The sequence below is a fragment of the Salvelinus fontinalis genome, chromosome 18, assembly GCF_029448725.1.
Source record: "Salvelinus fontinalis isolate EN_2023a chromosome 18, ASM2944872v1, whole genome shotgun sequence".
Taxonomy (NCBI): Eukaryota; Metazoa; Chordata; class Actinopteri; order Salmoniformes; family Salmonidae; genus Salvelinus; species Salvelinus fontinalis.
In genome coordinates, this window is record NC_074682.1 from 31661225 (window position 1) to 31678488 (window position 17264).

Genomic DNA, 17264 nt, shown 5'->3' on the forward strand with positions numbered 1-17264 from the left:
ACTACAGTCAGTGTTTGTCAGCAGGGTTTATGGTGAGTTAGTCCTGCCTGCTTCTGTAGCTCTTAAGGCATGCTTCGGTTCAACTGAGCGAGTGTGCTCGTATACTAATACTTAAAACGCCTTTGCTTGATGAAAAACGATAAAGCAGCAATAGTTCTGTTTGTCCATCGCCGTAGCCAGTATACACTTCATCAACATAGCACTAATTAATCTAAGATAGCTTAAGAAATCTATCATTCGTTTTGACGTTTTTGCAGAGGAGATCTTAGTCGCGCAATTTTACATCCAACTAAGATGTTTAGTGCAGTATTTGTCAAGTGCGAAAATTTGCATAAACGATTAGTCTCTCGTTGAATGACAACAAACACTTGAAGAATCACTACTGTTGACCAATCACTGGCAAAGGGGCGTAGACTTCGGCTAGCCTTGAGATAAAAATTTGTGTGCATGAACAGCCGAAAAAACCTTTGCCGAAGACCAAAATGAACAAAAACGTCACAAAATGTCATCGTAATATGCACAAACTGTTCTGAACTGTTTTGGATAGGAAGCATGCGGACACCTTTAGTGTCGTGCCTTTATATTACTTTATAAACCATTTATAAACATTTATATATATATATATATATATATATATATATATATATATATATATATATATATACAAACATTTATGAAGGCATTTCCATGTAAGTTATTGTAAAGTGTTACCGCTATCCTTGTAGGTCTTATGAAAACATCATGTTAAAAGACCCTGCATGGCCCCATTCCATCAATCACAGATAGTGGCACAGCATCTCAGTGCAAGAGGAGTCATTACAGACCCTGGTTCGATTCCAGGCTGTATCACAACCGGACGTGATTGGGAGTCCCATAGGGCAGCGCACAATTGGCCCAGCATCGTCCAGGCTTGGCCGGGGTGGACCATCATTGTAAATAAGAATTTGTTCTTAACTGACTTGCCTAGTTAAATAAAGGTTACATTTAAAATGTAAAAAAATTATCATTCACAGATCAGGTTCCCTCAGGAGGTTTCTCTTAGCGGTGTTAATGGCGTTATCCAAGCTTTTCCTCTTGCAGACATTCGCATTTTGGACATCGATGAGAAACGACACCTGTCTAAAACAGTATCAAAAACGTGAACCTGTCGTCCGGGTTTCCCAATCTGCAATTGCTTGAACCTGTTTGTCACTTGGTGGTTTGAAAAGGTTTACCTGGAGGGTACTTGACTGACCAACTGACCAAATCCTTTCCTTGACTGCTGTGATTGAGCCTCTTGTGTTTACTCCACAGGTGCAGATCGTCTGTACGATAATATAGAGGACATGATCGGTTATCGACCATTACCCCTCATTAAGTACTGTTTGAAGTATATCACTCCAGTCATCTGCACTGTAAGTATTACTTAACACCCTACTCTCAACAGCAAATTCATTAGTTATTTTTCAGACTATTGTTATACAGATGTAGGATCTTCATTTGAACAAATTTGCTACAGCAGAGGAATAATCGTGCAGCAACATTATATGTGTAATTATTATGTGGATTATAATTAATGGCCATTTTTGTAGAGGTTGATACATTTTTCGTAAGAGAAAATCAAGTCGGAAATGTCAACGTGGAAATTAAACAGCTTCAGAAGCCTTTTTGTAAACCTTAAATACACTACAAGTTTTGTATTTCTTGCATTGCAGGAAAGTTCTCCTGCAACAGGTTGATCAAATTAAGATCCTATATCTGTAGTAAACATGACGTTGATGTCACAGTAATACAAGTGATTTACAGACAAACAAAAGTTAATAAGTTGACAATACATAGAAATAGAAATCAAATGGATGTCTGTGTAACCTATGTAAAGTAGAGAATCCTTCCTTTACGTTCAATATAAATGTTTCACCATAAACCTGACCTAAAAGTACTGAAACGGTAACCTTGTTCTCTCTGTCCTCACTCAAGCCTCACTGTTACTCTACTATATTATAATTAGTACAATGCTCTACATTGTGTTTTTTTAAAAACCTCCCTCCGTATATTTTTGTTCTAGGCTATGTTTGTCTTCTCCTTGATTAGGTTTACCCCGCTAAAGTTCAACAACACATTTGAGTATACTTGGTGGGGTTACGCCATTGGCTGGTGGTTCACCCTCTCCTCCACACTCATAGTTCCTCTGTGGATGGTGTACATTGTGAGCGTCACTCCTGGTACACTGCGACAGGTAAATAGTTACTTTGTTAAACTTCTATAGCATTTTTTCATAACAGAAAAACATCTCAAAGCAACAAAAACAAGTAATATATCATAGGAAGCCTAGCTAGGTAGGTCAATTGATAGAGATCGCTAGTTGTGTTTCTCTGTAAATACAATGATATACTAATATATTTATATATATTTATATATATGTATGTATATTTGTATGTATATTATGTATATTTATATACAGCATATTCATATTCCATTCACCCAGCTCATCACTTTGCTCGTTGTATAATTCCTTCTCGCATCCTCTCTCCTTCGCTTGTGGACTTCATTGCACAACACAACAGCTGTCTGACCAATAACCTCTCCAAGCCAAACCTTCATACCATAACTGCTACACAACCTACATATTTGTCAACAAACTAGAGCTAAACCCACAGTTAATGTGTACAATCAGTTTAGCAGTTACACAGTTAAGCCCTGGTGGGATTTATATTTATTTAACTAGGCAAGTCAGTTAAGAACAAATTCTTATTTACAATGACAGCCTACTAGGGAACAGTGGGTTTAACTGCCTTGTTCAGGGGCAGAACAACAGATTTTTAAATTGTCAGCTTGGGGATTTGATCCAGCAACCTTTCAGTTACTGGCCCAACGCTCTAACCACAACTAACTGCCGCCCCGAATAAATTAATAAAACCGAACGCTTACCCTGCCTTGGAAGAGTCAGTGTTGAATAGCCTTAGCCAGCTAGCTAACATAAATAGTATTCCTCTCTGTTTGAGTAGGCTAAATTAGCTGGATTTGCTAAGTAAGTGAAAGAAACTCTCAATACTACTGCTTTTCTGTAATTTTTGAAAGAATGTATTTGTTCAATTATTGTCTTTCTCTCTGAGTCAACTCCTCACCAAAGTTTAAGCACTGCAGTGCTAGCTCGCTGTAGCCAAAATTATTCTACATTATGCTTTCAGTACTAGATTCATTCTCTGATCCTTTGATTGGATGGACAATATGTCAGTTCATACTGCAAGAGCTCTAAACATTTTATTAAATTCACTGAGGAGGATGGTCCTCCCGAGCCTCCACTGTTGTTTATTTTACCAAAAAAATAAGTGAAAAATTCCATGCTCTCCAAACATCACCAGTTATTGTCTCTCCTTCCTCAGAGACTGTCTATCCTCACCACGCCCTCAGAGGATCTCCCTATTACCAAGGCCCAGAAAAAGGCCCTCCTGGCCAAGCAGTCTGAGCAGGACAGACCTCTGGGGGACATGGAGATACCAGCCTGGGGCCACAATCTCAGAGACACTCTCTCGCTCACCCACCATCCCTACAGGCCTGGAGACAAGCAGGTCCAGCCAGTCACTCACTCTCCTAAAGGTCCTGATCTAAACAATACAAATACTTTCCATTGTGTAACAGAGACTGTGTGACACTGTTTGGTCTGAGTGGGTTAAGAAAGTATATATCATCCACCACAGGCCTTTTTCTTGGGAGAGCGTTGTGGGCAAGTTCTTCCAAAACACACACTACTTCCTGTGTGTAGCATTAAGGAGACGTAGCAGCACTGGTTCTGGGAAAGTCTTGATGTGGAAATAGTTTGGACCAGAACACACTGAAATGAGAGTGAGAAAGGTCCAGCACAAAAGATGGACCTTTGAAGTTGTGCTTTAACCAGGACTTTGGTCATGTAGGACACAGTATTTCATCGAAATTGATGACTTTCTGTCACCGAACATAGTGGAAACAAAGGCATATGATGATCATGCTCTTGGTCTCAGTTGGTTAAATGATTCTGTATATACATCTGATCAAACTCTTTTTAATAAAGAATGGTAATATTTGATTTGTGTAGGTTTAAAAATCAGACAGTTTTTTTTACTAGTACTTAGTTAAGTATGGCATTTGTGATAATATCCATAGTTGACGAAGGGATTGTGCATGTGTGTGTATATACACTGTGGCCAGTTTATTGGGTGCACCCATCTAGTACTGGGTTGGACCCCCCTTTGCCTCCAGAACAGCCTGAATTCTTCGGGACATGGAAAAGTTTGTCAATTTCTCAAGGGACCTAACATTCACCTGGTAAACATTCCCCACATCATTACGTCACCAGCCAGTACTGTTGACACCAGGTAGGATGGGACCATGTTTATTCCCCATTCTGACTCTGTCATCAGCATGTCGCAGAAACCAGGATTTTCAAAACCAGGATTTGACGGACCAGACAATGTTTTTCCACTCCTCAATTGTCCAGTATTGGTGTTTGAGTGCCCACTGGAGACGCTTCTTGTTTTTAGCTGACAGGAGGGGAACCCTGTGTGGTCGTCTGCTGCAATCCATGCATCCATGACAAGGACCGATGATTTGTATATTCTGAGATGCCATTCTGCAAACCACTGTTGTACTGCGCCGTTATTTGCCTGTTTGTGGCCCACCTGTTTGTGGCCCACGATCATACCACACTCAAAGTCGCTTAGGTCCCTCGTTTTGCCCATTCTAACGTTTGATCGAACAGTAACTGAATGCCTCATGCATGTCTGCCTGTTTTATATAGCAGCCCACGTGACCCACTGTCTGTAAGAGCTAACCAATTAACGTGAACGGGGTGGTGAACCAAATCAAATTTTATTGGTCACATACACATGGTTAGCGGATGTTATTGCGAGTGTAGTGAAATGCTTGTGCTTCTAGTTCCGTCAGTGCAGCAATATCTAACAATTCCACAACAACTACCTAATACACACATCTAAGTAAGGAATGGAATAAGAATATATAAATATATGGACGAGCAATGACAGAGGCATAGGCAAGATGTAATAGGTGGTATAAAATACAGTATATACATATGAGATGAGTAATGCAAGATATGTTAACATTATTAAAGTGTCATTATTAAAGTGACTAGTGATCCATTTATTGAAGTGGCCAATGATTTCAAGTCTGTATGTTGGCAGCAGCCTCTCTGTGTTAGTGATGGCTGTTTAACAGTCTGATGGCCTTGAGACGGAAGCTGTTTTTCAGTCTCTCTGTCCCAGCTTTGATGCACCTGTACTGACCTCGCCTTCTGGATGGTAGCGGGGTGAACAGGCAGTGGCTCGGGTGGTTGTTGTCCTTGATGATCTTTTTGGCCTTCCTGTGACATCGGGTGCTGTAGGTGTCCTGGAGGGCATGTAGTTTGCCCCCGGTGATGCGTTGTGCAGACCGCACCACCCTCTGGAGAGCCTTGCGGTTGTGGCAGTGCAGTTGCCGTACCAGGCGGTGATACAGCCCAACAGGATGTTCTCAATTGTGCATCTGTAAAAATTTGAGGGTTTTAGGTGACAAGCCACATTTCTTCAGCCTCCTGAGGTTGATTTTTTTTTGTTTTACCTTTATTTAACTAGGCAAGTCAGTTAAGAACAAATTCTTATTTTCACTGACCGCCTAGGAACAGTGGGTTAACTGCCTTGTTCAGGGGCAGAAGGACATTATTAATTTGTCCCCAATCCTCAAGCTTACCTTGTCAGCTTGGGGATTCGATCTTGCAACCTTTTGGTTACTAGTCCAACGCTCTAATCACTAGGCTACCTGCCGCCTTGTTCACCAGACTGTTTGTGTGGGTGGACCATTTCAGTTTGTCCGTGATGGTGCAGACAGAGATGGCCGCCTCGCTTCGCGTTCCTAGGAAACTATGCATTATTTAGTTTTTTTATGTGTTATTTCTTACAATGTTACCCCAGGAAATCTTAGGTTTTATTACATACAGTCGGGAGGACTCACCATCATTACGACCAGGAATATGACTTTCCCGAAGCGGATCCTCTACCAATGGATCGGATCCCAGCCGGCGACCCAAAACAACGGCTCCGTAGAAGGGGCAGACGGAGCGGTCTTCTGGTCAGGCTCCATAGACGGGCGCACCGCTCCCGAGCATACTACTCGCCAATGTCCAGTCTCTTGACAACAAGGTAGACGAAATCCAAGCAAGGGTAGCATTCCAGAGAGACATCAGAGACGGTAACGTTCTTTGTTTCACGGAAACCTGGCTCACTCGAGACGCCATCTGAGTCGGTACAGCCACCTGGTTTCTTCACGCATTGCGCCGACAGAAACAAGCATCTCTCTGATGCCTTATGATTAACGAGACATGGTGTGATCATAACAACATACAGGAACTTAAGTCCTTTTGTTCACCTGACTTAGAATTCCTCACAATCCAATGCCGACCGCATTATCTACCAAGATAATTCTCTTCGATCATAATCACAGTCATGTATATCCCCCCCCAAGCAGACATATCGACAGCCCTGAAAGAACTTCATTCGACTCTATGTAAACTGGAAACCACACATCCTGAGGCTGCATTTATTGTAGCTGGGGATTTTAACAAGGCTAATCTGAAAACAAGGCTCCCCAAATTCTGTCAGCATATCGATTGTGCTGGCAAAACCCTAGATCACTGTTATTCTAACTTCCATGATGCATATAAGGCCCTCCCCCGCCCTCCCTTCGGAAAAGCTGAATACGACTCTATTATGTTCCTCCCAGCCTATAGAAAGAAACTAAAACAGGAAGCAGCCGGGATCAGGTCTGTTCAACGCTGGTCCGACCAATTGGATTCCACGCTTCAAGTTGGCTTCGATCACATGGACTGGGACATGTTCCGCATTGCGGCAAACAATAACATTGGCGAATACGCTGATCCGGTGAGCAAGTTTATTAGCAAGTGCATCGGTGATGTTGTACCCACAGCGTCTATTAAAAGATTCCCCAACCAGAAACCGTGGATTGATGGCAGCATTCGCGCAAAACTGAAAGTGCGAACCACTGCTTTTAATCAGGGCAAGGTGACCGGAAACATGACCGAATACAAACAGTGTAGCTATTCCCTCCGTAACACAATCAAACAAGCTAAGGTTCAGTATAGAGACAAAGTGGAGTGGCAATTCAACGGCTCAGGCACGAGAGGTATGTGGCAGGGTCTACAGTCAATCACGGACTACAAAAGAAAAACCAGCCCCGTCATGGACCACGATGCCTTGCTGCCAGACAGACTAAACAACTTTTTTGCTCGCTTTGAGGACAATACAGTGCCACTGACACGGCCCACTACCAAAGGCTGCGGGCTCTCCTTCACTGTAGCCAACCGGAGTAAAACATTTAAACGTGTTAACCCTCGCAAGGCTGCAGGCCCAGACGGCATCCCCCGCCGCATCCTCAGAGCATGCGCAGACCAGCTGGCTGTTGTGTTTACGGGCATATTCAATCAATCCCTATCCCAGTCTGCTGTTCATACATGCTTCAAGGGGGCCACAATTGTTCCTGTTGCCAAGAAAGCTAAGGTAACTGAGCTAAATGACTACCGCCCTGTAGCACTCACTTCCGTCATCATGAAGTGCTTTGAGAGACTAGTCAAGGACCATATCACCTCCACCCTACCTGACACCACAGACCCACTCCAATTTGCTTACCGCCCCAATAGGTCCACAGACGACGCAATCGCCATCACACTGCACACTGCCCTAACCCATCTGGACAAGAGGAATACCTATGTGAGAATGCTGTTCATCGACTACAGCTCAGCATTTAACACCATAGTACCCTCCAAACTCGTCATCAAGCTCGAGACCCTGGGTCTCGACCCCGCCCTGTGGAACTGGGTACTGGACATCCTGACGGGCCGCCCCCAGGTGGTGAGGGTAGGTAACAACATCTCCACCCCGCTGATCCTCAACACTGGGGCCCCACAAGCGTGCGTTCTGAGCCCTCTCCTGTACTCCCTGTTCACCCACGACTGCGTGGCCATGCACGCCTCCAACTCAATCATCAAGTTTGCAGACGACACTACAGTGGTAGGCTTGATTACCAACAACGACGAGACGGCCTACAGGGAGGAGGTGAGGGCCCTCGGAGCGTGGTGTCAGGAAAATAACCTCACACTCAATGTCAACAAAACAAAAGAGATGATCGTGGTCTTCAGGAAACAGCAGAGGGAGCAGCCCCTATCTACATTGACGGGACAGTAGTGGAGAGGGTGGGAAGTTTTAATCAACATTTCAACTATCTACTAACCCTAACCCTTACTTTCCTAACACTGAACTTAACCCTTATACTAAACCTAGCTCTAAGTCTAAACTTAACCTTTACTCTTATTCTATACCTAACCGTAGCAAGCAATTGCTTATTGACAGATGGTCATTCTATCAACAAACTATCTGTAGAGCATCTACAGATGGACTATCCAAATAAAGTGTGACCCATTTCAAATATGAAATTGACAAGTTTGTTGTTGCAAGATAAGACAATGTCTATTTAAAGTGTGCCAGTTATCAGGTTGTACAACATGCCTATGCGGAAAAATGAGATCACTCTGTTAGACTTTCAGTGAGAGTGTGCCTGTTATGAGTGAGAAGTTGTACTTTATACTATTTCCTACTGCATTCATGTGTCAAATGTCAATGCCCCCTTTCTGTATATATTTCAGGCGAGAAGAGAGCTGAGACGAATAAGAGTGCAACTACTACTTCCCCTTGTTTGACACCTCAAGTAATATAATTTTTTATGTTTTATTGTTTAAAATCATGATATTACTTAACTCATACAGAATTTTGTTGAAATGAGGGTACGAAATAACTATTTCAAGTTATGTTTACAGCAATTTGATATTGGGGCTTTATGACTGGGGTTTCCTTTGTTCCTTTTCAAGTCTTTAAATGCAGGAGGTCTATTTTATGTTTACACATAGGACATCATGATCCTCTGACTGAAAATCACCATGGAGATCCAGTCACTTGTTTCACTAATGTCCCGTGGTAGATAAAGAATATGCATCACTAAAAGTCCAGTTGGGGTTGGGCAGGCCAATGTAAACTAAAAATGTAATCTCTAATGCCTGCATTTGCACATTTACCAGAGAGAGTGAATACTTAAAGGGATACTTTGAGATTTTGGCAGTGAGGACCTTTATCTAGTTCCCCAGAGTCATGAACTCATGGATACCATTTGTATCTCTCTGTGAACAGTATGAAGGAAGATAGAGCTAGTTTCGCAAGCCAGTGCTAAATAGCGTTAGCGCACTGACTAATGCTAATTAGTTGGGTCAGTATGAATAGAAGCAGGTCATTAGTATCCAGAGCTTTGGTGAACAAACATTATTAGCATAGAAACTCTTGATAAGGTTTATATGCTGTGATATCTAGTCCTGGCAACACTACACTTAAATCCTAACCTTGTGGGTTAAGGTAACTACCCTCCAATAAATAGTGTTGGGTACAGAGATACATTTTAAATGAAACATACGTTTCAATAAAAGAAACACACACACAATGAGTCAATGGCTTCTTTTTATATTGAGAGCATAAGCCTCCCTTATTTTCTTTAACAATTATAAAATCATTAAGACAACCCAAGGGCAGATGTCCAATGAATGCAAAAAAACGAAAACCCAGATTTTATCCAAGGCGTTATTGTTCATAAAAAGACAACATCGGTGATTTTACAATCTTAGCTGAAGATCGAGGTGCATCCTTGTCCATAATTTAACACTCTTTTATTAAAAGGAAATAAGACGAGTCAGACAGTACAGTCACCCATTCCAGGAGGAAGAGAACTACGAGACTAGAACCTTTTTTGTAATTACGGGGAGACTTTGGTCCCAGCATGACTCCCTGTCAAAATAAAGGTTAAATAAAAACCTGCCCTAGTTATCAGTCACATAATTTAAATTCAAACAGTGTACTGTGAAAAAAGCATTTGTCCAGGAGAGAATGCAAGATTGAAGTCAGAGAAGACTGGACAGCAGCTTGGAAAGCTGAGACTTAAAGCTTCATTATTGGACTTGCATTGATTTGGGCAGTCAAAGACAGTAGCACACACAGAACAGTATGTAGCATCTGTAGCATGCAAGGGTCTATCTGGGAGGAGTCTGTACTTGTTTATTCTCCATGTTCAAGAGTAAAGAGTGGGGGGTTCTTCAGCCACTGCAAATATACTGTATGACTCATTGTCTTAACATAAGTAGTCTTCTGGGACTGTGGGTGTTATGACAATTAAGTGACGATGACGCCAGCTGTTTTGTCTGTTATAGTGGCAGTGTCACCACTTCCACATTGCCAAATGATGTATATTGAGGATTACAATTGTGACTAAGCACAAGGTGCAAGGCAACCCCAGCCAACTCAACCAATAGATTGAAGCTACCAAAATAGAATGATACCTGTTGCTCATCTGTATTGTGCAAAACGAGAAGATGCAAAGGCAAAATTATATTTGATTATCAACATCAGAATGCAGACTGTGGGTTTGAGTTAAGTTGAGGTGTGCATTTGGAGGCATTGTGCAATGCAAAGGTTCAGGACTAGACCTGGACTGGATTCCATGTTATGGACTGAAAGAAGGAATGCTGTTTGGCCTGCAGCCTTCCCCACTCACTCGCGCCCCCTGTCTGTCGTGCAGGGGACAGCACATATGGTGGGGGGTAGGTAGGGGATGATGAGGTCAGGGTGGAGGGGTGTGGTCCGGCCCCGTCTGGTCCCTGCCTCTGTGTGCGTAGCAAGGGGAGACCTGCCCCCCTGGCCTCCTCTGGAGCATCAAGGACAGTCCTGGCCGTGTTCCTGACTCCTGCGGCGTCTCTTAATGGCCACTTGATGGTTCTCGTTCATCGCTCCATTGTCCTCCCCCCTCCTCCTCTTCCCCTTCCCCGCCTGTTGAGCACAAAAATACAAAGGAGAGGGACTTTTAAATGTTTAGATTTCTTCCATTGTGCAAAAATAAATCACTTTTTATACGTTTTGTTTTGCAATATTAATGAGTATAATATTAATTATATTAGATTATGGAGTAAAAAGGAAGCATATATTATAAACAGAGAACAAAAGTTCAAATAAAGTAGCTATTCAGTACTACCACTAGATGTCAGCCTACTACCACTAAACGTGAAACTATAAACCAGCGATTCTCTACTGGTGGGTCACAACCCAAATTAGCATGCCTGAGTAAAAAACTATCACTTTTAATTGTCAAAAAAATATTTTAAAAATATGGATTCTTTCCCCCTGAAATAAATACTCCAGTCTGAACTTAAATAACTAAAACCAGATAGAAAGTGTGTAGAAATGATAATGGACCAATCATTTGATCTAAACTATTTTTCTTGAATCACAGAGATTTCAATAGCAGCGCTATTGGATTTCGTTAATTGTGTGGTCGAACCAGTAAGCTTGCCAACATTTGTCATGAAAAACATGATCAATATGGAATAATTAATAATGCAAGATGTGGGAAATGTGTTCCCTTGTCATATAAAACAACAATAAGATTGTAAAAAAAACCTGGGATGAAACTAAAAACACAGTTGAGAACCACTGCTCTAAATCATGAACGATGGACCACAGTCAGTCAGCAGCACAGCACAGATTATTGAAATAGATAAACATCTCATATCACATGTATCAAATTACTCAAACAGTGAACAAGGTCAGATTGTAAAACTGATTACACATCCATATTGCATCCCAAATGGTACCCTATTCCCAATATAGTTCACTACTTTTGACGAGGGCCGATTGCGCTCTGTTCAAAAGTAGTGCACTATATAGGGAATAAGTTGCAGTTTGGGATGCACCCCATCCAGACTGTGAAAGATGTTGTTTCAGACCTTGACGTCATGTTCAGCAAACTTCTGGAACATGTTGGCATAGATCTTCTTGTCCCTTTCATGGTGTTCCCGGATTTTGCGTTGACAGATAGAGACTTGACCGTGTGCCGCCCGGTTGGAGGGGTTGTCCTGCAGCACCAGTTTAAAGTCAGACATGGCCAGGCTGAACTCGTTACGGAAGAGACGAGCCTCCCCACGCCGGTACAGAGCCTTCTCATTCTTCCCATCCAATTCTATCACCTGCGTGATACACACAGACACACAACTACATTGGTAACATTTTACATTAAGGTATACCTACAGGGATTTATAAAGGGCTTTATAAATAGTTTTAAAAAGCAAATTATTAGTTTATAAAGCTGTTAAAAAAATAATAACAGAATGGTTGAAATTGTGTGATTATTTTTTAAACGCTTGCTGAACAGATTAATACATACACTACATGAACAAAAGTATGTGGACACCTTCTCCTCGAACGTCTCATTCAAGAATTATGGACATTAATATGGAGCTGGTCCCCCCTTTGCTGCAACAGCCTCCACTATTCTGGGAAGGCTTTCCACTTGCTTCCATTCAGCCACTAGAACATTAGTGAGGTCGGGCACTGATGTTGGACAATTAAGCCTGGCTCGCAGTCGGCATTCCAATTCAACCCAAAGGTGTTCGATGGGGTTGAGGTCAGGGCTCTGTGCAGGTCAGTCAAGTTCATCCACACCGATCTCGACAAACCATTTATGTATGGACCTCGCTTTGTGCACGGGGGCATTGTCATGCTGAAACATGAATGGGCCTTCCCCAAACTGTTGCCACAAAGTTGGAAGCACAGAATCGTCAAGAATGTCATTGTATGCTGTAGCGTTAAGATTTCACTTCACTGGAACTAAGGGGTCTAGCCCGAACCATGAAATACAGCCCCAGACCATTATTCTTCCTCCATCAAACTTTAGTTGGCACTATGCATTGGGGCAGGTAGCATTCTCCTGGCCTCCGCTAAACCCAGATTCGTCTGTCACTCCAGAGAACGCATGTCAACTGCCCCAGAGTCCAATGGCGGTGAGCTTTACACAACTCCAGGCGACGCTTGACATTATGCATGGTGATCTTAGGCTTGTGTGCGGCTGCTCAGCAATGGAAACCCATTTCATGAAGCTCCCGACGAACAGTTATTTTGCTGAAGTTGCATCCAGAAGCAGTTTGGAACTCGGTAGTGAGTGATGCAACCGAGTATAGATACTTTTTACACAATATGCGCTACAGCACTCGGCAGTCCTGTTCTGTGAGCTTATGTGGCCTACCACTTCGCGGCTGAGCCGTCGTTGCTCCTAGACATACAGATGACCGGGACAGCTCTAGCAAGGAAGACATTTTACAAACTGACTTGTTGGAAAAGTGGCATCCTATGATTGTGCCATGTTGAAAGTCACTGAGCTCTTCAGTATGGCCATTCTACTGCCAATGTTTGTCTATGGAGACTGCATGGCTGTGTGCTCGATTTTATATACTTGTCAGCCACAGGTGTGGCTGAAATAGCTGAATCCACTAATTTCAAGTAGTGTCCAGATATTTGTGTAAATATAGTGTATATATAGTGCATATATAGTATATATATATATATATATATATATATATATATATATATACATACATACATACATGTAACATTTCAACTTTACGTCCGTCCCCTCGCCCATACCCGGGCGCGAACCAGGGACCCTCTGCACACATCAACAACAATCACCCACGAAGCATCGTTACACATCGCTCCACAAAAGCCGTGGCTCTTACAGAGCAAGGGGAACCACTACTTCAAGGTCTCAAAGCGAGTGACGTAACCGATTGAAAGGCTATTAGCGCGCACTACCGCTAACTAGCTAGCCATTTCATACATATATATATATGTATGTATATATGTGTATGTATATATATATATATATATGTATATGTATATGTATATATATATATATGTATATATATATATATATATATATATATATATATATATATATATATATATATATATATATATATATATATATATATATATATACACACTGCTCAAAAAAATATAGGGAACACTAAAATAACACATCCTAGATCTGAATGAATGAAATATTCTTATTAAATACTTTTTTCTTTACATAGTTGAATGTGCTGACAACAAAATCACACAAAAATGATCAATGGAAATCAAATGTATCAACCCAAGGAGGTCTGGATTTGGAGTCAAACTCAAAATTAAAGTGGAAAACCACACTACAGGCTGATCCAACTTTGATGTAATGTCCTTAAAACAAGTCAAAATTAGGCTCAGTAGTGTGTGTGGCCTCCACGTGCCTGTATGACCTCCCTACAACGCCTGGGCATGCTCCTGATTAGGTGGCGGATGGTCTCCTGAGGGATCTCCTCCCAGACCTGGACTAAAGCATCCGCCAACTCCTGGACAGTCTGTGGTGCAACGTGGCGTTGGTGGATGGAGCGAGACATGATGTCCAAGATGTGCTCAATTGGATTCAGGTCTGGGGAACGGGCGGGCCAGTCCATAGCATCAATGCCTTCCTCTTGCAGGAACTGCTGACACACTCCAGCCACATGAGGTCTAGCATTGTCTTGCATTAGGAGGAACCCAGGGCCAACCGCACCAGCATATGGTCTCACAAGGGGTCTGAGGATCTCATCTCGGTACCTAATGGCAGTCAGGCTACCTCTGGCGAGCACATGGAGGGCTGTGCGGCCCCCCAAAGAAATGCCACCCCACACCATGACTGACCCACCGCCAAACCGGTCATGCTGGAGGATGTCGCAGGCAGCAGAATGTTCTCCACGGCGTCTCCAGACTCTGTCACGTCTGTCACATGTGCTCAGTGTGAACCTGCTTTCATCTGTGAAGAGCACAGGGTGCCAGTGGCGAATTTGCCAATCTTGGTGTTCTCTGACAAAAGCCAAACGTCCTGCACGGTGTTGGTCTGTAAGCACAACCCCCACCTGTGGACGTCGGGCCCTCATACCACCCTCATGGAGTCTGTTTCTGACCGTTTGAGCAGACACATGCATATTTGTGGCCTGCTGGAGGTCATTTTGCAGGGCTCTGGCAGTGCTCCTCCTGCTCCTCCTTGCACAAAGGCGGAGGTAGCGGTCCTGTTGCTAGGTTGTTGCCCTCCTACGGCCTCCTCCACGTCTCCTGATGTACTGGCCTGTCTCCTGGTAGCGCCTCCATGCTCTGGACACTACGCTGACAGACACAGCAAACCTTCTTGCCACAGCTCGCATTGATGTGCCATCCTGGATGAGCTGCACTACCTGAGCCACTTGTGTGGGTTGTAGACTCCGTCTCATGCTACCACTAGAGTGAAAGCACCGCCAGCATTCAAAAGTGACCAAAACATCAGCCAGGAAGCATAGGAACTGAGAAGTGGTCTGTGGTCACCACTTGCAGAACCATTCCTTTTTTGGGGGTGTCTTGCTAATTGCCTATAATTTCCACCTGTTGTCTATTCCATTTGCACAACAGCATGTGAAATTTATTGTCAATCAGTGTAAGTGGACAGTTTGATTTCACAGAAGTGTGATTGACTTGGAGTTACATTGTTTTGTTTAAGTGTTCCCTTTATTTTTTTGAGCAGTGTATATAAAATGTACATAGGTATACAACCCCACTGACCCAGAGCAAAGAGTTAAAGACACACACAACTGTATGCTATTCCATGCACAGGCGCTAGCTGCATGCTCTGTTCGGCTTCAGAATATGGTATACGTGTATATGTGTGTGGGGATCCCATACGTGCAGCCAGGTATGCATTGAGATTGTACCTTGTTGCAGTTCTCCACAACCAGTGCATACTCTCTCAGCCTCAGGTAGCACATTGCCAGGTTGAGCTGGGCGACCAGTAGGAAGTCCTGGATCGTCTGCTGCTGTTCCTTCCCTACACCAAACTCCATCTCGAGCAACGACACAATACGCTGGTATTGGACCACCGCCTGCAGGAAACAGCCTGCCTAGAACCAGGGACAACACATGGAGTAGGTTTTGCAGGTCTCTCATGCAAAAAAGATTATAAGCAACATTTAATAGCGCAAAAAATGTGCAAAGCAGGCACGTACACAGATAGGGCTCTACCAATGCAGAGCACATGCCCCTTTGCCCTTCCAATCTCTAATGTTCCCTTTTGTATTGGGTTATAAAAAAAAGTATACAGTACCAGTCAAATGTTTGGACACACCTACTCATTCAAGGGTTTTTCTTAATTTTTTACTATTTTCTACATTGTAGAATAACAGTGAAGACAACAAAACTATGACATAACACATATGGAATCATGTAGTAACCGAAAAAGTGTTTAAACAAATCAAAATATATTTGAGATTTGAGATTCTTCAAAGTAGCCACCCTTTGCCTTGATGACAGCTTTTCACAATTTTGGCATTCTCTCAGCCAGCCTCATGAGGTAGTCACCTGGACTGCATTTCAATCAACAGGTGTGCCTTGTTAAAAGTTAATTTGTGGAATTTCTTTCCTTCTTAATGCGTTTGAGCCAGTCTGTTGTGTTGTGACAAGTTAGGGGTTGTATACAGAAGATAACCCTATATGGTAAAATACCAAGTCCATTTTATGGCACGAACAGCTCAAAAAGCAAAGAGAAACGACAGTCCATCCTTACCTTATTACTTTAAAACATGAAGATCAGTCAATCCGGAAAATGTAAAAAACTTGAAAGTTCCTCAAATGCAAATGAATTACTTAAAAATCATACAATGTGATTTTCTGGATTGTTGTTTTAGATTCCGTCTCTCACCGTCGAAGTGTACCTATGATAAAAAATTACAGACCTCTACATGCTTTGTAAGTAGGAAAACCTGCAAAATCGGCAGTGTATCAAATACTTGTTCTCCCCAATGTATATAGTCATGACGTTGGCCTGATGGTGGGAGGTTTATGACCCCCATAAATACCTTTCCCCTTTTCTCTCTCCCTACTCTACAGAGTGACTCTTGGAATGTCCTTTGTTAACATAGATAGAGTCTTATAACATCAAAAGGGTGGGGAAAGGAACCATATTTTGGTAATCCAACCAGCTGAAAATATGCGTTGGTACTTAAAGAATATGATGCCAGATCAGTTGTCATCTGAGACATTATTACTAATGATAGGATGACATAAACTGTATCTTGGAAAGTCTACACATTATAGTTATCAGATTCACATGGAATTGTTGTGCAATTTAAATGTTTAAATATGAAAAAATGAAATGTAATTTAGCTTCTTAATGAGAGAACGGTTTGTCATAGAGTAAACCCGCCCATGTGAACAGACAGTGGTTGTAAACTATGAAACACGGTCCTCTCTCCCAATCCTATATAAGCCCCTTGACGAAAATGTAACTTCCTGTTCCAAGGACTTGTGGACTTGAGGTCCCCACGTTGAAAGGACAACCAC

The 17264-nt window shown here is 42.5% G+C and overlaps 1 protein-coding gene across 1 annotated transcript in view; it reads right to left on the reverse strand.

The window, feature by feature from the left end:
- Positions 1-9504: 9504 nt before the first annotated feature.
- The window catches only part of LOC129815291 (peptidyl-prolyl cis-trans isomerase FKBP5-like), a 32819-nt gene continuing 25059 nt past the window's right edge, over positions 9505-17264 (reverse strand). Inside the window, exons 9-11 of the mRNA XM_055868962.1 lie at positions 15641-15826; positions 11834-12073; positions 9505-10880 (exon numbers count right to left, since the gene is read on the reverse strand). Of these exons, the coding sequence (XP_055724937.1) occupies positions 10767-10880; positions 11834-12073; positions 15641-15826 (540 nt within the window). The 3' untranslated portion in view covers positions 9505-10766. The remainder of the gene's footprint in view (positions 10881-11833; positions 12074-15640; positions 15827-17264) is intronic.